This window comes from Egretta garzetta, unplaced genomic scaffold, assembly GCF_000687185.1.
Source record: "Egretta garzetta isolate BGI_Z169 unplaced genomic scaffold, ASM68718v1 scaffold170, whole genome shotgun sequence".
Classification (NCBI taxonomy): domain Eukaryota; kingdom Metazoa; phylum Chordata; class Aves; order Pelecaniformes; family Ardeidae; genus Egretta; species Egretta garzetta.
In genome coordinates, this window is record NW_009258380.1 from 1,015,244 (window position 1) to 1,037,179 (window position 21,936).

The 21,936-nt window shown below is 41.7% G+C and overlaps 1 protein-coding gene across 1 annotated transcript in view; it reads left to right on the forward strand.

Annotated features, from left to right (window-relative positions):
- The window catches only part of ARPP21 (cAMP regulated phosphoprotein 21), a 105,169-nt gene extending 87,742 nt beyond the window's left edge, over positions 1–17,427 (forward strand). The window contains exons 18-19 of the mRNA XM_035896578.1: positions 15,901–16,052; positions 17,170–17,427. Coding sequence (XP_035752471.1) covers positions 15,901–16,052; positions 17,170–17,427 — 410 coding nt within the window. The remainder of the gene's footprint in view (positions 1–15,900; positions 16,053–17,169) is intronic.
- The last annotated feature ends 4,509 nt before the right edge of the window (positions 17,428–21,936 follow it).

The window sequence follows — 21,936 nt, forward strand, 5'->3', positions numbered from 1 at the left end:
GCAAGAGTTGAAAATGCATTTCCCTGTGATATGGAGATAGGCATGCTTTACAGATTTAGCTGTTCCGAGTTATCAAAAGTTGACTTTTATCAACTGACTGTATAGCACTTCTCAGCACTGCTGGATTTCAAAATGTCTCATTAAGAGGTCACCCCTCAAAACCTTTTTTTTTTACAGATGAGAAAACTAATATGCAGAAAGGAGAAGTAATGCACTCAGGCTGCACTATGTCCCAGGCAAGCAAAAAGCTATCAATATTTATAATGTATGCAAGGAAAAGTTCTGCTGCTGGCTCTCAAATCTACCTTGACCACACACCCAGGCTGATCCTCAGTGTTTACGCTGAGTTGAAGACTCCATATGTTTATGGTCTTTATTGTGCATTTTCCATAGCTCTGAATGCTTAGCTGGCATTACTCACGAGTTCAGACTTTGCAAATACCTTTGGCCATGAGGACTGTAAACACAGTTTTGCTGGGGTGGCAAACTATTAAAAGTGTGCTGTGTGGCAGCAAATGCTCCATGGCAGCTCTGCTCCAGTGATTTCTGAGAGCAGACATCCCCCTGGAGAGACCCACAGCAGACAAAGCACAAATATTCAGGAGACATTTAAATTTGTGCTGTACTTCATTTTTTTGCTAATGAAAGTAAATTTTTCGTCATTTACAGTTGCAGATACCTTGAGGGGAGATAAGGGGATCAGGACTGAGCCTATGGTTTTCACAGTGCAAGCCTGCATACAACATTTTTGCTTGACAGATCAGCCTTCTCATGCTGTTGCACTACTTGAGTTAACCAAAATATCCTTGTGTACTGATAACACTGGACCAGCTATAGTGGGAGTTTTCCAGCTGACTAATGTGCTCTGCAGTGAAAGCTGGGGATGAGCAAGGGCAGAGAGAGGTTTATTTCCATATAGCTGAATTAAGCCATGTTCTGGCTGAACATTTGGACATCTGTTGACCACAGGCCTGATTCCAGGCTTGCTCAAGCCCATAGAAAAACTGCTGCTAGTGCAAGTAGGGCAGGCACTGGCGGAGTGACGTCTGCCCATGTCCCAAGCGCCACTGTCAGCCTGTTGGCCAACTCGGCAGAGAGACTCTGGAATCAGTGTAGAAACCAAGCAGTCTCTTCTGAAGCCTCCTCCATCCTCCCTCTCCCTTTTCACTTTCTTCCGCTCTCTTTGGGACAAGATTTCTTGGCATGGTTGCGCAGAAAAGCTTGCCACCTGCTGCTGACAGTGTCGTATCTATTCATTTCTTTTGTGAATACACACGGAACTTGTGTCTCCAGGTGTTAGTGCTCTTGTTTTCATAAGTGCCACTAAACCCTTTTTAGAAAGGTGAAAGTTTACATCCACCATGCGCTCCTCTTTTCTTTTTAAAAAAATCTAGTTCATATTGTTCTGCCCACTCAATGCAAGAGTTGAAAATGCATTTCCCTGTGATATGGAGATAGGCATGCTTTACAGATTTAGCTGTTCCGAGTTATCAAAAGAGCTTATAAAACTGTATTAATGAGTTATTTTGCAGATTCCTTGGCTAATTAAAACAAAATTTTTCTCAAATTCATTTGAAATTAGACTATCCCCCCCGCCCCCCAGCAACCCAAAAGATGAAACAAAAGCTTTAAATTGCGTACGGACAATTAAACTGTTTCATTTAATTTAAAATATTTTTTAAATGTAAAATGAACAAAATTCTTGAAGTCTTAGAAATGGGTAGTGTTCTATTTGGAATGTCATAAGGGAATGGTCTTGCTTTTTCAGACATTTTTGGCTTTTACTCACTTATTCCCTCCTTTGTAAGATGAATAATTTGGCCACAGGTGAAGCTAACCCGGCACTGGAGTTACTACCTCTCTAGATTTTGCTGTTCCCCTCCTTCTAAGAAAAAGGTTTAGCTGGAAGATACAGCCCGGTTTTAGTGCAGTAATCTGATCTATTGCTTTTGTACCTATGGCAGAATTGCAATCGGTGTTTGCACTTCTGCAGTGATATCGATGTTTGCATTTCTGCAGTGGTACAGAATGGAGTGGATGCCTACAGCAGACTGATACAAAGTTCATGTAGGTACTTTACATGTCTTTTGTCTTGTACTTCAAGGGGTAATGGGAATGGGGGGTCTTAATGATAATGATTGCTTTAGTAAAAGAAAAGGCCTAACCCAATTTCTTTAACAGCTCTTTTTAATTAAGACAGACATGAGAAGTAAACTAGGGTCTACTAGTAAACTTGAAGGGTTTAATTGCAAGATAAACATGACCGGGAGCACTCTGAGCCTGTGCCACGGAAGTGAAGTAGGTTAGACTCATCCCTGGTTGCCATTTGGTTTATTATTTGCCAGTATCTCTCGGTTACACAACCATTGCGCAGTCTAATGGCACTTTCATATATGTACACATATGTGCATTGGGCCATGTATGAATGCAGGCTCAGGCCCATCTTGACCCACTTTCCAGCTTGTGGATTAAGCAGTGGCTGTGCAAAAGAAGAGTTGAGAAATGATTTGATTTCATATATTTTAGAAATGAATTTTATTAGAATGGAGCCTCTTTTTCCTTAGGTTGATTGCTACCTGCCTGGTCAAGTTTCTCAGAAGCCTTTTAAAGGATGCTAAGAATAAAAGTGAATAAATGTGTTGGTATCTCTCCCATTGGAGAGCCCTTCCTTCAAGGGGCTGAGTTCCCTGGCCTCAGTCCAGAAGTATACTCAAGCCTCTGTATCATTGCTCTGAAATCAAGAAATTGGCTCATATGCTTAATAGTTAAGCAAGCGCTTAAGGGCTGTGCTGCTTAGGGGCCAGAGTAATCACTACGTTGCAGGCAAGCGCTCCTAATATGGTGCAAAGCTGGTTAAAGTTGATTTCCAACCCCAGTAAGTCTTTGGACTTACGTTCTGCATGGGTGCACTTGGAAAAGATGAGATTTTTTGCAGTCGGACCCATATGGGCAGACATATGCTCCATCAAAGTCCTGTTGGCTTCAGTATCATCCTTGCATCTGTTTTCATCTAGCTGGGGGATGTAGCCCATAACATGCTGTGCCCTTATATTTTAGGTAAAAAACCAAGCACAAGTCCTTTTGCTGAGTGATTCGATACATTAACCTGTAGCTGTACGGAGAAGCAGCAGGGAGGCAGAGCGCCATCGGGCAGCGGCCGTGCCTTTGTTGCAGATGGTATTTACAGTTGGTGTCACGTTTATGAAAACTCTCCTTGAGGCAGAGCCACAAAACAAAGCCCAGCTTGCGAGGCTGAAAAGCAGAGATCGTTAGTGAGAATTTGTGGTCCTAGCAGTTATTTACCCCGTTCTGCTCTCGGTAAAATGCAACACGGTATGGTGAACTGTGCATCACCAGCACCCTGCAGCCTTCCTCCAGTACACAGGGTGTGGGCAGGAGCCTGTGCCTGAAGCTGCATGGGGGTAACCAGGGTGGCAGGAGCAGCGAGAGCACAGGAACTGTCATCTCCGTGACTGCGCTGGTGAGCAGCAGCCTGCCCAAGCACTCCCTCCTCGGCATGGGGCTCTGAGCACTAGTGCTCTCTGAGGCAGCGCACAGAGATTTTCATGTATTTTCCAGAAAAGTTTTGTGCAGGTCGGCTGTTTTTCTCTGGGCAAGTTATTTCTCCTGGGTGCTTATTTTTCTGTCTCCAGCTGTCTTGTCTATTCAGGAGCATGCCATCTTCAGTGCAGGGGCTGCAGCTATTCCTTGAAGTTTGCATAATAACTGGCGTGGTGGAGGTTCACCCTGGGCTTGTGCTTGTAGGTATTTCAGCAATATCAAGGGCTGAGTTGTAGATCAATACACGGGGGATTAACAGTTTGTTTGCTTAGACTGGCTGTTACTTACTTGGGGGAAATCCAGAAAATCAAACTAGTGTAATGTAGAGATGAACCTGTTGAAATTCAGTAAATCTATTTGTGTTTGTATTCTTTTGGGGGGGATCACACTTAATTTTGCTTGGGTGGCTAGCTGTCCCATTGCACCCAGTTCTTACGGATTTGCTAACAAAAACAACAGATAATTATTATACTATGGCCAGGAACTGTTTTATATAACAGAATGTAAACACAGACACAGGTATGTATAGGGAATATTACACAGGGTATTGCTTATTTAATGAGCTACACTGAATTGACCATATGTGCTTCCAGCCTGCTCTATGCACAAAGGCTTAACCCACCTCCTGCTTTGCTTTGCATTCAGCGCAGAGCAGTCGTGCGCAGTCAATTTGCGTAGCCTGGCTGATGATCAGTAGCTTGGACATTTATCGTTACCTTCCTATTTCTTGAGCCCTGTCACTCATGTCTGCAGGTACTTTTGGCTGGAAATAACAGCTGTAAGTCTGCTGTCCTTGGAAAGGCCAGGCTTGCTATACTGAGTGGGGAAAATGATCATATTGCCACCTGACTCAGGTGAAGAAATCATTCCAGTGCAATCACAAAGAAAAATCTCTCTAGTGGACTATCTTGAGTTGATGTTACTTGACTGTTTTCATTATTTATGCGAACTCTCCTGGGCAGCCCTGTGCTGGACCGCTGCATCACGCAATCTGGAGCTGGCACGTGCCCTGAATCCCACCGTTAAAGCGGGTGGTTGGGTTAGAGCTCAGTGGTTGCAATGAATGATTGGCTGCTATTTAACTTTTATGGCTCTCCATTTCAGCTGATACTCATTTCCACTGATACAGGTACGTGCATGTGTATGCGTATGCATACCAAGAGTTAGTGCCAACAAGGGTTTGAGTTCATACCAGGTGTAAGTTTGTACCAGCTACAGTATTGATATTCCCGCCCTGAACTACAGGAAGTTATCATTTCACATGAAAAATATTCCCATGTGAAAATGAATACATTTGTAACAAAGGTTATGTTTTGCAAATCTGCGAAATACAGTTTTCTGGGTGGAGAGATGAGAAAAGAGCAGTTTGTTCTTGCAGTCTTCAGCCAAAGCTATTGGTTTGGGGTTTTTTCTGAAAATAATAGTAATAAAATAGTTAATCGTGTGCTTCGTTTCTTCACAGTTTACCGTAAATCTTAGCTTTAATGAAAATTCAGTTTTTCCGCAAGAATGTATGGACACTTTGTCTCTGAATTCAGCAGAATCCTGAACATAATGTCAGGTAGTTATTCTAAATGAAGACCCCCTATAACATTTTGCTGGCCAGGGCATCTCTCTAGATGCCACTTTTCAATGTGAGGCAAGACCTACAGCACGTTATGTGCCAAAGGAGTCTTACTAGCAACACTGATGAGTTTTTACGTTGGTGTTTTGATTGTATATTAGCTATTCAGAAATCCATAAAGAGGAATTGCAGCAGACTGCAGCAGTATGACAGTCTATGGCTATAGTAAGGTCTATGACTAGATTTGCATCTGGTTTGGTCTTTAAGCAGTAAAGCTCTCTTAAGAGCAACCCACAAATTCTCCAGAACGATCTATTGGCCTGCTCATGGGTCTGCATTAAATCTTGTTAACATCAGCGGGATTGGTGGGCAGGGCCTGAGAGCAGAAGGATTATACTTGGGTTTTCCCTAGTGTAATTTGGGACCTCCCTGATGTCACGAGAACCGCACGCCAGCTTGCAGTACGTGTCTTCAGTGGCTTAGCTCTGTGGGTATGAAGAGGCTTCACCCCTCTTGGAGTAATGTTTTCCAGGTCCTGCAGTACCCTCCCTGCAGGCACCTCAGCTGGCTTTGAGCATCTCCGCTGCTCCAGTGTAAACCCTTGCTCATCATGCTGGCTGAAGGGAAACGCCTTCCAAAGCCCATCTCCCCAAAGCTGTCGAGTCTGTTCAAGTGACTCCATGGATTAACTTTGTTCAAAAGCACGAAATACTTTCCTTCTCTCTCTGTGTGTCACCTGTGTCACTGGCTGGCTGGCTGACTTCTTTTTTTCTTTTTTTTTTGGTCTCCAATAAAATGCAGACGCCTCAGATTACCAAAGCAGCTGCACATGCTTTGTCTGGGTTAATGCATTTAAGTCCAGGCTCCAGGGTCTGGGTAGGTGCCAAGATCCTGGATCAGCTGCTTTACCGGAATTATGCTGCTGTAATGGAGCCCTGCATTATTGTGTTGCAATTATTTTGGCTTGCAGCTGGCTGTTCCCTCTACATTTTTTCTGAAGTGAGATAAAAGGATTTTGTCTTAAAAATAGAATTTTCTTTTCTGAATCTTACAGAAGCTTTGAGTTACATACCGTGTCAGTAAGAGGTGCCCCTCCATTTATCTTCAGATTTATCTTCAAGGAGAAGAGCAAATAATTTTTGTAATCGTTTTTGAAGAACAAGAACAGTGCTAAACGGTCTCAAAACATAAAATAAAAGTACATTGAGAATAAAATAAGTGTCATGAAATAACGTGGGTTTAGGTTCTCGGTAAGAACAGGTTTATTTTCAGTATCAAGCCACTTACCAGTAGCAAGTTGTTCTTAAAGCTGTCCCTATAATTTGGAAATCCTTTGTGTAGACAAGTAAAAGAATAGATTCAGATTTTAAACTGAAGAAAAATGTTACCCTAACCTTGAATCTCCTGTATTTGTACCTATTCAAGCTCTTTTTGATGCCTATTTGTATAAATTTCTTGTGAAATAACAGCTCTCTCAGATTCTCCAGTTGATAGCGAAAAGTAAACTGAATGCAATCATTTATCTTTGAACTGTTCAACTGTGCCCTTCTTCATGTTCTTGTTAATAATGCCAGGTCTCCCAGGAGCGCTCTCATGCAATTTTACCACATAAGCTTTTCTTTTGACCTTACCTGCTGTTCCCCTGGAACACGGGGAGGGGGGGGAAAAAAGCCAAAATGTCAGCCTGCCTTAATTAAAATTTTAGTCTCAGAAGATGTTACTGTATGTGATTTCATTAGGTATATAATGTAAGTATTTAATCATACCACTTATTTTCCTGGGCCTTCTTACTTAGTAGTGAGGTCACCAAGTTTTAAAACGATTCTTTTAACATGTGGAAAAGTAAGATGCACACCCCCCACCCCCACCCCCAGTTAAAGTGATCTGTAAATTAATTGTCTCCATGATTTTGCGTGTTTGCCCTAAAGGTAGTTGCTTGGATGATGAGTAGAAGGCTCTAAATAACAGTTTAGTGCTCTTTACGAAAACATTTTTCCCCCACGGGACAGTGAGCATGCATATAAATGTGTGTGGGTTTTTTTTTTTTTAAAGATAACACTAGTACCTGTCTCCAGCAGTTGGAACTTGGCATCATAGAGAAAGGGCAAAAAAATGTAATAGGCGTTTCTTTGATGCTGATGTGTAAGAATCTCTAAATCTCACGTGTGATATGCAGTGTTACTTTCATCATTTCTCATCGGCATGATCTAAACCACCATAACAGGAGGCTTTCTACCACCCAGATGAGGCCATTGGTTTTCTGCAGTGACTCTTCTTGAGGAAAGGTCAGTGCACAAAGCACCCTCTCTTAGCTTTTGTAAAAGCTAAGATGTACCTTATTCCAGCTTATATAGGAGAAGCAAAGTTTAAAAAATAGATTTGTGAGGCCCTGATCCTGCACATCTTTTGAACTAGGAGGGTTTGCATTGCTAGGGGAGTTGTGTTATTCCCCTGATTTTTCTCCATCTCTTTAGCAGCCAAAAAATGCCCCCGGTTGGCCCTGTTGTCTCAAGTAGCACATGAAACCATCCATGCTTCGGATGCTCTGTGCCTTGGGTTTCTTCCAGCCCCCAGGGTTGCAAAACGGGTAAAACCAGGATTTCATATAGCTTTTTGAGGAAGAATAAATTAAGAGGACAAGGAGGGGCAGTTCAGCTAGAGAAGATGCTGCTCTAGCAGTTGGACAGAACTAGCCACGTGGGGGATTTCAGAGCTGTTAGCCATGAAAAAAACCTCTTGCGTACCAGGGTATTTTAATCAGCAGTTTTTACCAAATCCAACAAGTAAGTCACTCTGAAATAATGCAAAATTGCAGCAAATTTCCAAATTTGATTTCTTTTTCTTCTGAAGCTATTGATTTTGTAAACCAGAGAGAGAAAGGGGGAGGGGAAGACAGATGAGCCATCTTCTAGCCAGGATTTTTCTTCTTTCTTTTGTGGTAATAAATCTTACTGGCTCATCTCCCTGATGCATATACATCTTGCTGAGCTCCTTAATGCAGCTGAATACAGCTCTTTCTCTGAGGGTCTGTCAACAAATGTGGCTGCTGATCTGTTACCAGGTTTGGGAAGCATGAAAGTGCTCTCAGCAAAGCTACAGCCAATTTAGGGACCAGGGAGCTACGATTCTGGCAGCAATTATGTGTTGAGACTCTTAAGTTCAAAATCCTGCAGATTCTCTCTGCAGAGAATTATTCGAGTTGCTGTCATTGTAATCAGTTTAGGAATATATTTACTGTGTTGTGTGTTTTCAGTGAATGTAACTGGAGTGCCACTAGCTAAAAATTGTTTTGATCTCGCACAACCTGAAAGAATTGATGTCATTAGTTTGAAATTTTGAAAACAAAGCTAGCGTAATACCCCGTGCTTCCCCCTGCGAGCTCTACTGCCGGAGTGGGATGTGCTTTTACCTGAAATGAAAGAAGCCAAGCTGTAAGTCACTTTGGTGTAAAGGCATCTCTTGTTCCTGAGGGTTTGAGCCTGCGGAGTGCTGTGGGGAAAGGAGCCTGTGTGCTGCTGTGGTGACTGGCACATGTGCTGGTTTATATGTGTTATAAGCCACCTCGCACCTCCAAGTTATCTTGTTGCTTCTTAAGACTCCTTTACTTCAGGCATAGGTATTCTTGTGGGTTTTTTTCCTTTGTAAGTGTGTGAAAACAAAATAATTGCAAGTTTTCAAGGGCAAGGGATGTTTTTTTAGCATTAAGCTGTTACGTATTTGTCCTTCTAGCTCATGGTATCCAGTTCACACCCATAAATTATCTGTGATATCTTCAAGTGGAGCACAAAGCCCAAATATCTTCCTAGGTCGAGATGTTTTTATGTGTATTGGAGAGAGAAAGCAGACGCGATAGGAGTGGATTGATCAACTGCAGCAGATTTGGTTTGCAGCGTGGCTTGGATTTTTAGATCCAAGCTGAAACTACAAAATTGTTTACAAAGTGTTTTGGATTCCAGCTGCACAAGATGCAGTTTAAATCTGCAGACTCACACAGAAAATGCCACACCAGCAGGGAGACGTTAATTAGCGTGTCTTCTGTGGGAGTCTTTCTAAGCTGCAGATGCTTTGGGGTGAGGCTAAAATAAAAATCAGCTTAAATTTGTAGCTTAATTTTATGTTTTCCATGAGATGTTTAGTCCATCATTTGCGGTGAAATTGGCCAGGTAATGATCAACTGCATAATAAAAAAAAAAAAAAACAAACAATTTCCTCAGCAGCCACCCAAATCTAACACGTCCCACCTGGACGTGAGAAGCCAGTCTGAGTAGCTCCTCTAGAGCAAGCAGTATATGGGGAGATTTTGTAGCTGGTAATTACTATGTTCATGTATGAGGTGAAAGATCTGGTTGCGGTCCCGTAGTTGAGTATCTCACGTGAGGTAAGGAGCATCGGCAGGAGGGACTGACAGACCCCTGTAGCAGGGAAGGCTTTGTTCTGGCTGCTATAAACCCCTTGCCTCAAATTTCTGCTCTCAGTTGTGCTGGGAAGGGATTTCAGTATGCACCTCCCACAGCTTGGCCAACTGTCCTAAACAGAAGATTGCCCAACCTTCCTTCCTCTCATCTCATTTTACAGATAACATTTAGGGTCTGTTTGAGAATCAGAAGGTTCTTTGTGTCAAGATAAAGTATTTGATCTTGCCGAACTGCTTGCTTCATTTTTTTCTTCCTTCCAGTTTTGCAGGTACTTTGGGATGGACCAACTCAGAGCTTTTGGCAAATAAGTGAATTGCCAAAACTTTGCCAAACTTACTTTCTGGTGTGTGCATGACTGAATTATAGTTTTACAACTATGTTTTTTCTTTTCTGATTAGTAACTTGTCATGGACATCGTAAGTTTCTGTAAGTTCATGTAGAGTAAAAGCTACATCCAGCCACTTTAACACTTTATTTTGAAAAATAAAGGAAAATGTAGCCTAGCAAAATTATGGGAATAAATGGGAATTATGATCATATTCTTCAGCCTACAAAACCTACTGAGCGCTACTCCAGCCAGGGCAAAGTAAACTAAAACAGGCCAGAAATAGCCCTTAGAATATCCACCGTACACAGGTGAACTCGCTGCTTGTGGCGTGAGTGGGGTGGTATTGCCAGCAGGCGATCAAAGGAAGCAGACTGGGAAGAGGCTCCTGTCTCACATGCAAAAGATTAGTCATTTCCTTGGAAGAGAAGTGTTAAGAGCTAGCTGGCTAACATTTTCATAAGTGTTTCAAGTCTGGAACATGTAATTTAATGCTCTGAATAATACTGGACACTGAGCACACTCTAATCATATCTTTATTCCCTCAACTTCTTGTTAAATGAATTAATATCTTCTAGCAAGCTGTCCATCCTCATTTTAGAGGTGATAGCAAGTGCACTTCCTCTCTGGGTAAATTGTCCCCTAGATAATGATAAGGTCTGTCGAAACTTTGAATTTTATTTCTAATCTGAATAGTTCTAGGTTTATCTTCCAACCGTGTAATTTTATTATACCATTTTCTACTCTGGGAACTATCTACCAGCAGATACCTCTTCATCTTTTGAACAAATTGAGCAGAGTGAGCTCATTAGGTCTCCCAGGAAGAGGTGAGCTTTCTGACCTTAGGTCATTTTTGTAGCTCTCATCTCTTGCCCTTTCCAGTTTTAGGGAGTCTTCTGCAGATGTAAGCCCCTTTGGCAAATGCAGCACATGGGACTGGGTGCAGGATCTGCTGTCACACTGTTTTCAGTATATTGCAGGGTATTTCTTTGTGCCTGCACCCAGAGGTGGTGCTTGCTCTCCTTGGCTTTTCCCTGGGAGCCCAAATTCAGTCCTTTCCCTGCAGTTCCTGGCGGCAGTTGCAGCGGAGGCTGAGCCTGTCCATACTGGGACTGTAGGGCAGAGGTGCTGGGCTGAGGAAGGCACTGCAGAAATAGTGGAGCAGGCAGGAGCATGGCCAGAGCTGCACAGCCTCGCGCCCAGCCCAGCTAGGCCTGCTGAGGTTTCCCTTTCGAGTTTCTTTTGGGCTTTGTTTGCCTGAGCTGCTTGCAGCGTATTGCCAAGGTCAGCTTGGCTTCTCCCAGCACTATGCTGAGTGAAGCGGGAAGGGAACAGATGAGGTCTCAAGTCACTTTGCATCAAAACCACTGTGAATATGTGCATTTCCGTCAGATGGGCTTAGGTGCAAGGACTCTGTCCAAGTGGTGAGGGTACAGTAAGATCTGCAGTTCAGGGACTTGTGCCAGACCGCCGCGCTTGTCAGCCGAAGTGCTGATTACTCTTTGCCCACAGTGCTGATACACATATTACAAAGCTATCTTCCTAATATATGCTTCAAATCTAAAATGAGCAATGAAACAGTCCCTCCAAACATGGACGTGCCATCCATGAAGGATGTCTGCTGAGGTCAGCAGAGCACCAAATAAGCTTTAATTACAGCTCTGGGTGACATTACTGGCAGAGGTGTAAGACCACTGCATTTTATCTTTTCAGCTCCGTAGCCTCATCAAGATATTAAAACATTTGTGGGTCTTTCATGCAGTCTTTCTCCCCCTGGGATGTTTAAGTTATCTGACTGTCAACATGGTGTTGCAGGCTGTAAAGGTTCAGAGAATTACCTTGATGGTATGATGGCCTCTTCCATTGCAACTGCAATCCAAGGCTCATTTTTCCTCTGAGGCATTCATTGAAATTCTGTGCACGATTTGTTCTTCTGGTTGTTTAACAATGTCTCTCATGTTTGCCCTGATTTAAAAAATCCTCCTTTGTAGCAGAGATAACATAGAGCAGGATGATATAATTGCAGTAAAGAGGCCCTGGAGCTTGCAGTAATAGGATGGTTCATCTGATGTGTGCTGCCATTAGAAAATAACCCACGTATGTATGTTCTCAGGGGACAGTAAAGAGGCTTTTAAGGATTACACTTTATGTAGTATGAAAGCTAATGAGCAAAAGAGCAAGCGTGAAGAAAACTATTGCTGCAGAAACCATGGTGCCTCTCCCCGTTCTCACTCGTTTCCTGACACCTGTGTACCTCCAGAACATCCAGCTCTGCCCAGCCATGCATGGCTTTTCGTGCACTGCAGCCTGTTCCCAAGCCTTTTGAGAACACTGTATTTTTTTTATTTCACTGAAAAATAAATAGCATGTCAAAAGCGTGGCAGAGCTGAGTTCAGGATTGAAACTGCTGTGTGTGTACGAAATAAATAGTTTTGGGGGAATAGCGATCTCTGATAGTCGTTGCCCTCAAAAAAGAGAAAGATTTGCTAGAATGATATAGTTTCATGAACGTTGCTGAAAGGTTGATGTGTTAAGACCATCAGTTATGCAGAGTCTCCGTTCTCCCATCTCCATTCTTTTCCTGGCCAGTGTGCAAAAATGTAGGAAGATATCAACATACAAATGTTAGGTGGCATGCAGAGTCAGAGTTGCAAAGTTTGGGCTGTGGAGGTGGAAAATGCAGAGCAGCTGGTTTCTGTTATTAACAATTTCTTGTTCAAACAGGTTGCCATCTAGAGTGCCAATTTCTTGCCCTTACATTTGTGCTGAAACGGAAGCCATCTAGCAGAACAGATTTGGGCTTCTTTGTTTTTTCACAGCATTTTCATCTTGCTTTTAGAGCTTGTTGTAGATAAAGAAATGAATTCACCTTTTCATAGTCTGTATCCTCTCTGTGCTATTGTAGTATATTTTTGTCGCTTGTCAGGTTTTTATGTTCAATGGTATGGGTGAACATCCATCTTTCTTGATATATAGTAAAGGGTCAGACTTCGCTATCAGGTGAAGGGAAGTGGCTTCACTCAAGTTGCAGAGCCTTGGAGGGGAAGCTGGATTTTGACCAAATGCTCTAGTGGAGTTCTGCAGCAATGTCTGACATCCATAACTTCATTACGTTCCAAAGGGTACTAACCATAGTTAAAAAGAAGTCCAAGAATATTAAATGAGGAAGAGATGACAGCCAGCATCTTTGCAAGGTTACAAGCAGGCTAGTAACCTTCTTAAATATCCCTGTTTCCACCCACATGTCAAGGGAGCTAGTGGTCAAGAGGCTGCAGTATCTCTTTCTGGGTGGAAGAAGAGACTTTAGTTTCCCTTAACTGCAAAGAAGGTTCAGGAGACAACATGATCGGCTTCTTACGTTAACGCCTCTTTGCTCCCATCTAATCACATTGGAAGTGTGTTAGAGTGCACGTGAAGTTTTGTGGGGTTTTTTTCTGCTTGTATTGAGGCCCTTTTCTGTGGTCAGAGTGTTGTAAAGAGCTTGCAAAGAGAGTAGGAAAGAGGTCTTCTCCTGATCCCGGGGTGTAACCAGGACTGTGCATGTTGGGTCAGGGGTGAGGGGTGCACATGCCCTATGGGCAGGAGAACTTGCTGAAGTCCTTGAAGAGTAATAAGATTGTTAAAATAATAATAATAATCCATAGCCTAGTGAACCTCAGCTCTTAACCCATCCTCCTTTTGTATTCCTGCACATAAACATGGAGTGGCTGTGCCATGTACTAAGCAGTGTTTGCCAAGGAGGTTTTCAGGACAGGTACACATTATTGTAATACCACCGTGAGGTGATGCCTATGTGTTCAGCATAAGGGTAGATACTTAGTCATTTCCATTAATTTTTTTTGTTTCAGTTTGATAGTCATGTCTGTATTGGGCAGTAAATTCATCATATTTGGAGAATATGGAACACAGAGCTGAGGTGAAGAGACAGCTGTATGTTCAAACATACAGCAGAGTATCAGCAGTAATCTGACTAAAGTGATGGCAATGCAATTTTATTTGCTAGAGACAACAGAAGAGCTTCTCTCTCTACATGACCCCAGTGGTGTCTGTCTCTGTCTGTCTGCAAAGCACCAGTCCACCACCCTGTGCCAATGCATCACGGTCCAACTCTGTGAGCCCAGATCTGATGTTTGATTGCATTCCCCTGCTTAGCGTCACTTGATCACTGGTCCACCATCAATCTATCGTTCATTACAACATCTGGGACTTTCTTTGACAACTGCGAGTGACATGAGATGAATTATCTGTTGCTGCTTCCACTGTCGGTTGACTCCTCTCTGCTTAAACTTCCAGTCTTGCAGATACCAGAATAGTAGTGCTAAATTTTTTATTTCTGTCCTTTCTAACCCCCCCATAATTGGTGTACAGGAGCAGAAGAGGACTTGCAATTTTATTATTGCTGTATAAGCCTTCTGTAAACTCAGTTACAGCACTTCTGGTGTTGGTAATTTTTGTGACTAAAAAATATGCTGTCACTGTGTTTGTGCATAGGAAAACAGCAAATTTGAATGTATAATAATGTGGTGCATTTGGGAGATGTTTGATATATATCCCAGCCAAGCTAATCACTCATGGAATTAATTTTTTTTTTATTTTGCTCAGTTGACTCGGAGACATTAATCTCGTATCTGTGGAAAGGCATCTTTAATGCCAAAAAATTGATCAGAGATATCTGACATTTTTCTGGCATCAGAAAAGATTTTGAAGGAAAGCTATCAGTTCACAATAGACCGGCAGAAACAGAGACGTTGGTTACTTTATTTTTCTTACATAATGAAGAAATACCCAGATGATGATTTCCAATTCGTGAAGTATATTGAACCGTGTACTGTATTCATGAATATAAATTGAGCAGACGTGACACACATTTTTCATACAAAAATAACACAGCGTTGCTCCTTCTGATAATTCTTCTTTGCCTGAAATATGCTTATTCTGAGAACATCGCTACAGACTTAATAGTGCACCGCATAACTGCGTGTTAAAAAATGCGAGTGCTAAAGGACAGAGAATGTCTTAGGGAGAAATTATTCAGAGATTTATAATGATGGTGGCTGGCTGTGTTTTTCAAGGACAAAATCTTTCTGCATCTTCCTTTCAAGCTTTTTCTGCAAAATCCTTCATCTCTAAATAGCAGCATCACCCAGCCAGCCCACTTCCACCCAGGGAGACTCATTCCCAAGCTGGATTGTGTTGCTGCCAAGCGGCGCGCCGCTCGCACTTCACTTCCCATCCACGCTTCTGCCTCATGGGCAACTTTGCCCTCCAGATCATCCAGTCCTAGCAGAAAACCTGCAATGCTGTGGTGACTTTGAACACAGAGCCAGTCCCAGGTTAAAACAGAAGCATCAACTTCTCATCCCTGGGCAGTCGCTTGTGTGTCAGCAGTGTGTTCCCACCAAGCAACGGGGAGGACCAGACACTCCCTAATTTTTTATTTTCCTCTTTTGCCAAAAATGAAACTAGTAGGGTGGAATATGACCCTTAATATGCTCTAATCATATAAAAAGCCTTGCAAGGAGGAGCCAGTACGTTTACAGATGTTCTTCTTGATTAAATAAAGCCCTCTCTGTTTACATCATGCTAGGGAGCTGCACTACAAGAAAGGTAACAGGGTAAGATAAGAAACGTGACCTGAAAGAAAAATGCCAGATTAGACTGTGAAGGCCAAATACTGATGTCCTTGAAGCCAGTGGGAGTTTTGCCTCTGAGGAAATAGCCAGAAGCCAGTAGCACCCTGTGCCGGTTCAGGCCTTTACAATCCTGCGCCACAGTCCCTCAAGGTGATCTCTGCCGTGGGGTTGAAGAGCACGAAGAAAGCGTGCTGCCCGCTCGCGTTAGCCTGCCAGGGCGGTCAAGTCACAGCATTTGTTTATTCCCCTTCGATTTTCACTTCTAGTAATGCTTCTCTAGAAACAGAGCAACCTTGTGATGAATGCAGGGAGAAATGATGGGATTGTTTGCTGTTCCTCAGAACTGTTTTAATTTTGCCCCTACAAGCAACCAGGTATTTGAAGACGGCTTTCTTCTTCCAGGTTACCAGCCTGTCCTGCCGAACCAGCAGCAGGGGTTCCAGGGTCTCATGGGAATGCAGCAGCCGCCCCAAAGCCAGAACCTGATGAATAATCAACAGGGAAATCAGGTCCAAGGCATGATGGTGCAGTATCCAGCCATGTCGTCTTATCAGGTACTTGGAATCCGTAAAGAAAGACTGATTTTCTCGGCGAGTGCTTAACTGAACTAAGTTTTTTTATCACAGAATGGTCTTTATTACTTTATTGGGACAATGTGTGGCAAGAGGCCTCCTGATAAATACACTTCTAAGTCAAACTGGTTTCTTTGCTTCCTGTTTACGTGTTCTTGGTAATCCCAATTTTCATTCTGAATTGGGAGTACTTTAAATGAACTATTTATTACAGCCTGCAGCGGGGGTAAAATGTCACAAAAGATGAAGGAATTATACTTCTTCCTGTGAAGAAAGCAAATTAAAAAAAAAGACAGAACATTGTTTTTTTTGTTTTTGGTTTTTTTTTTTTGCCAGTGCAGTATTGTTTCCTGTCATGAAGTTGTGGAGACTCCTGCCAAGGATCTCACCATGTCTTCTGTAACAAACTGTAGCCAGATAGATTTTTGTTTTTTAGGTTTTGGGGAGAGGGAAGTGGCTTGAATTTTACAAAGTCCCTAAATTACCCAGACATATTTCTACAACTTTATACCCTCATTCTGTGAGATATGCCAAGAGCCTGTGAGAGCCTACAAGGTGGCCTGGGCTTATGCTTCCTAATGGTCCCTCTGGAAAGTTAAGAAACTAAATGACATCTAAGTCATTTTAATAGTTTGCACTAATTGAGCAGCCATTCATCTTTTCCCTCAGCTTATCTGAAAACACTACAGCAACCCAGATGGAAATGGGGGAATTGCTTGTGGGTAAAATTTTCTCCTTAGATCTTTAAAATTACTATACTGAAAATGTGTTTTAAAGGTTAATGATCAGGTTAAAGGTTTAGATCTTTTAGATGGCCTAGATATACCAGGGTTGAGTCTTCTGTTTGCACTGATCCCGGAAGTCCGCATTCAACTAGATCATGACAGAGCTCCTTGCAGGAGCAGAGAGCTTCCTCTTTAACCCTTCTCCAATAAAGGGGTAACCTCAGGGATGAGAACAGTTCTGAGCAGCAGAGTATGACACGTTTTGGCAGAGCACAGTATACTCAAATTCAGCTAGAAGAGAGTGCTTGGGACCTAACTTGAATGTGTTTACTAATTACTTTCTTTTTTTCTTACTTATTTCTGTTGCTCCCTAGGTGCCAATGACCCAGGGTTCTCAAGGATTGCCGCAACAATCATATCAACAACCAATCATGCTACCTAATCAATCAGGTCAAGGAACACTTACAGCCACTGGAATGCCTGTCTACTGTAATGTCATACCTCCTGCCCCACAGAACAACCTACGGTTGATTGCCCCACACTGCCCCTCCAATAACGTTCCAGTTATTTCTGCCAGCTGCAGGACAAACTGTGCGAGCATTAACAATGCAGGGTGGCAGGTCAAGTACTGACACTGTGGCTTAGTGCGGATATACGAGGATAGCGGTGCATTATTTGACAAATAACTCATGGCCTTCAAATGAAGAGGAACACAACAGGATAATCAGTTGAGGACATAAGAACTGACTATGCTCAAGTGATTTGCTGCTGGAGAAATCTGTAAAAAAAAAACAAAAATAAAAAAAATTTTGAAAAAAAAAAGTTTGCTGGTTAATGGTGCATATTTTTGTCATGTCTGCTAGGTATGCCTTTATAGCTTAGCTAGTGACATGAATTCATTGAGGTAAGATTTTTTCCTACCACTGAACACCACTGTGTAGATTGTAATATCCCTGATTCGGATTAGTTTTGTACTTTGTGTTGAGTTTGTGAAGCTAAAAGTATTTAAAAATATAATAAAATCACATTGTACCAAAGCTGTAATGGAAATGAAAAAAAAAAAAAAAAGAAAACAAAAAAGAATTACTGAATGGAAGGAATAATTTATATACACTATAGAGTTTTTTTATGGATATATACTGTATTGTAGTGCTTAATCACAATAAAGCTATTTGACCTCATGGAGAAAGGTCATGTTTCTACCACCTGCTTGGTCTCCCCTCTGTTTCTGAGTGAACTTCCCTTTGGTTCTGCATTGTCTTGTTTCAGATGAAGCTAAGGGGGGAATGATGCTTAATGGGCTTATGGGAGTTTGATGAGAAGGCAACGTACCTGTGTCTTAAAATGCAGTACTGTAACAGCTAAGACCACTTACAAATTGTAGCGCAGACACCCAGAAAGTGTTCAATGAATGATCATCTTAAAGTAAGTTTGTGCTTTTCCAATCCTTAGGACCAGTAATGTCACAAACACAATTCACCACTGCTGCAAGCCTCTACTAAGTCGTACCTCTTTGAGAGGCCATACAACAGTTGTATATAAGAAGACATAGATGTGCCATGATATCCCATCCAATGGCTGGAAGATGAGTTGCTACTGATGTAGCAACCAGAGTACCCAGTAATTCTTCTGCTACATAGAGATACTCGACCCAATTATTGGTACTCCAGCTATAAAGCCGTTTTGCAACAAAAAGATGACAACGCAAGAATCTGGTCCATCATGTTCAAGTAGTGGGGATGAACAATGTATTTGGGGGTTTGGCTCTTAAAATGTGCAGCACAGTAGTTTGCCAGAAATTTTTAGAAATTTTTTTTTTAATTCCTGTAGTGTTTCTCATGATTATGTCCATGTTCACTCAATTTCCAAGCTTGTTTTGATAAATTATTCTTCATTCATAAATGCTGCATTGGGTTCCTCATTCTACTTCAATGATGATAACATTTGAGTCACAAATTTGTTTACCAGACAAAAGTCTGTGTTATTTTTCACTTAAGCTGCATTTTTGATCAGTTTTGAACACCTTTAAAATAGGTAGGAGTGGAGCATTCAGAATTATGCATATGCATCATGGAAAAGCCTGAGATCCTTCTGTGTGTAAAATTTGTATGTGTCATAGTACGATTTTAGGTACACCCAAGATGACAGCAGCTTACAAGGCCCTGGACCATTGTTAATCTGAATGTGAAACAGCTTTTATTTTACCTTTAAGTTGGGTGGCCTTTCTTTTACACACTGCAGCTATGGAAGCAGGAACTGGAAGGGCTGCAACCCATATTTAAAACAATTATTTTTCTTTTCTATACAGCAAACAGATATCTTTTAGAGTTCGGTCTTTTTTTACATATGTGTCTTAAAAGTGTGGAATCCAGTCCTACAGGATCATCAGAAAGCCAAACGCTGAATTTTATGTAGTGTAATCACGATTCATTTGGTGAGAGACAATCAAGAACATGAGCAGGTAAGTAAACACAATTCACTCTTCAATTAGAGGTGAAATGCCTTGGGAGAGCCTACTGATTGATTTTTTTTTTTCCCCCTTTTTAAAATTGAGATACTGCATTTGAATTTTGCCTGCGACCCTGAGCTCTCATTTCAGATGCCCTGCATTGTATGGCTTATTTCCTTTTAATGCTTGCTATACTATGGAGGTTTCTCTCCTGGCATTACTATAATTACACATAATTGGGTTTACTGCTGCTGAATGGCTGGCGGTTGAATGAATGGCTGTTATTCTCTGTCAAGGCTCCAGAGTCCAGCAGCAAGGACCGGCAGGTGACCTTGTGCTGGACAGGTTGTATGTAGCCAGGCTGAATGAGCAGAGATGGGGGGTAAATCTCTGTGCATGTGGTATCTGGAGTGAAAAGACCCTTTGGTAATCACAATATTTAAGTCATGTTTCTTCTCTTTGAAGCACTTACTGTTACCTCACTGAGCTTTCTTCTTGTCAGAAAACTATGAATGAATTGCCTGGTAAAGAAAATCCGCCCTCGACATCATTGATTGATGGCAAACTGGGATGTAGATGTTCTCAGTAGCAATGAGGAAGGGACTCAAAAAGCAAAGCCTAGGAATCTTGCTTCTGTAAAGATACAATTTCCTCGTGTCCTTGTGCCGCTTTTTGTTATGGCCCCTTGGCAAACAGCATATCCCATGACTGACCGTGGCCATGAATTCCCATGATTTACCCATCTCTGCTCATTCAATGTCCAGCTCATGTAAAACATGCAAACAGCAGTGGGAGCAAAGATCCCGCTGACTGACTTCGCTCAGCCTTGTGGCAGCAGCACCTACCTGCTGAAATAAGACTTTTAACTTTTTATGTGCAATTGAGCAGTTTCAGGAGGAGGTCACAGCCACCCACACCAAACTGGCCTACATCCTCTGATTGTCTCACTCTCCAAAGAGTTTGAATCTCCTTAGGCGCAAGACGAAACAGAATTTGATCTCCCTCAGTTATGGAGAATGCCCTAATTATTAAAGTATCATATACATGGGGGAGACATCTCATGTGGTGGAGCACATACTTGCTTTACAGTGGAAGAATTTATATTTGAAGACAATTAAGTGATTCTGTTTCTCTATCAAGCGAAGCACAAAAATTATCCTCCAATTTTATTTTTTTAATAATACAATATTTCTAAGTCCTTCTCCTAAACTTTTTGCTAATTAATAAAAATATTCTGAGCTTGATTGTTTAGCAGCCTTGTAAAGGTTAATTATGCACAAGCAGTGCTTTTGTGCTAAGAGTTGTTTGCTTTAGTTGATAATAACTGTTTTGTTTTGTTTTTTCAGGTGGCTTTTGGTATATAAGCTGTTGTTTCATGTCAAAGTCCTGGCTTTTCTGAGCATCAGGTGTCGTTGCTACTAAGAGTGGGCTTTTTTTATAGTATTTTGTCTTTAATTTAAGAGAGGTTAATTGATGTAGGAATAAACTCCAAAAGAGCGTCTGAGATTAGCTTTCAAGCTGAAGAATAACAGATGTTTTGGGCAAATTTATGGATGGCCTGTTGAAAAGCAGTGTTGAATTCTTTCATTTGGAGAGATCAGCTGCAAACCTACACAGGCTTAATGAAGCACTGTGTCTCAGTTCATCCTTGTGTTTTTAAGGAATAATTTTGGAGGCTGCAGATTTAGTCAAAAAACCTTCGCCTTTTATGTTGTGGGTGCAGTTTTACAAAAGACAGTTGTAGAGAGGAAATGTAAGTAGAAGATAATGTTATAGCAAAGACATATGCTCCCCAGTACAGAAATTATCTCCATTGTATGCTACTAAATATATCCCTAGAGGAAGGCTTTAAAAAGGTACCATCAAAGTATGCTGTGTATCTTGCGCTAAAAAGCAGAATTCACAGTTCCCAAGGCTACATGGGGGTTTTTTAACCCCAAGGGTGAATCACGTGGGTGTGAATCAAGGCTCTTGCCATACCCAGGTTTTGCTTGCAAATCTATGCCAGATCTTCTTCACCATCATGAAAAACTGCTTTTATCTGCATGCAAAACAGATGTACATTAAATCCTTTGGGTTTGGGGTTTGGGTTTTTTTTTTTTTTTAAGGTAGTGGCTCCTGTGCTACTGAGTGTGATAGGAAGACCAAGTGAGTTGATAGTAGACAAGAAATTTTCTACTTGGCTCCCATTAACTTTGATCTCACCAGGATCAAATCTTATGCCAGGCGGAGCTTGTGCAGGGAAAAGGGCTTCTGTGTATGTGTATGTCAGTAAAAATTTTCATGATGGAAAAAACCAGAATTGTTTGGGTTTTTTCTAAAGCATTTCAATTAAAAGCGAAGGTTTTACAAAATTTCTTGTGAACGATGCTCCTGTTTTCCAAGCTAAATGTTGCTGATTCACTGAGGGCACGACTTAGTCATGGGACATGATGCCAGTAGGTGGGTGGTCATGGAACAATCCTTTGATGTGCAAAATTTCATGCACAACAAACGATCTTGTCTAAGAACCAAGGAGGGAAAAAATTGAGATCAAACCTTAAATGGTAAATTTGGACAAATTCTGCATTTGAGATAAAAACTTCTCAAATACTTTAGAGAATATGTCCACAAGGATAAAAAAGAGAAATTACTTCCAATGCTTCAGGCTGTGCCACCTGTTGTAAAGGCCAGGAGATCAGACTTTAAAGCA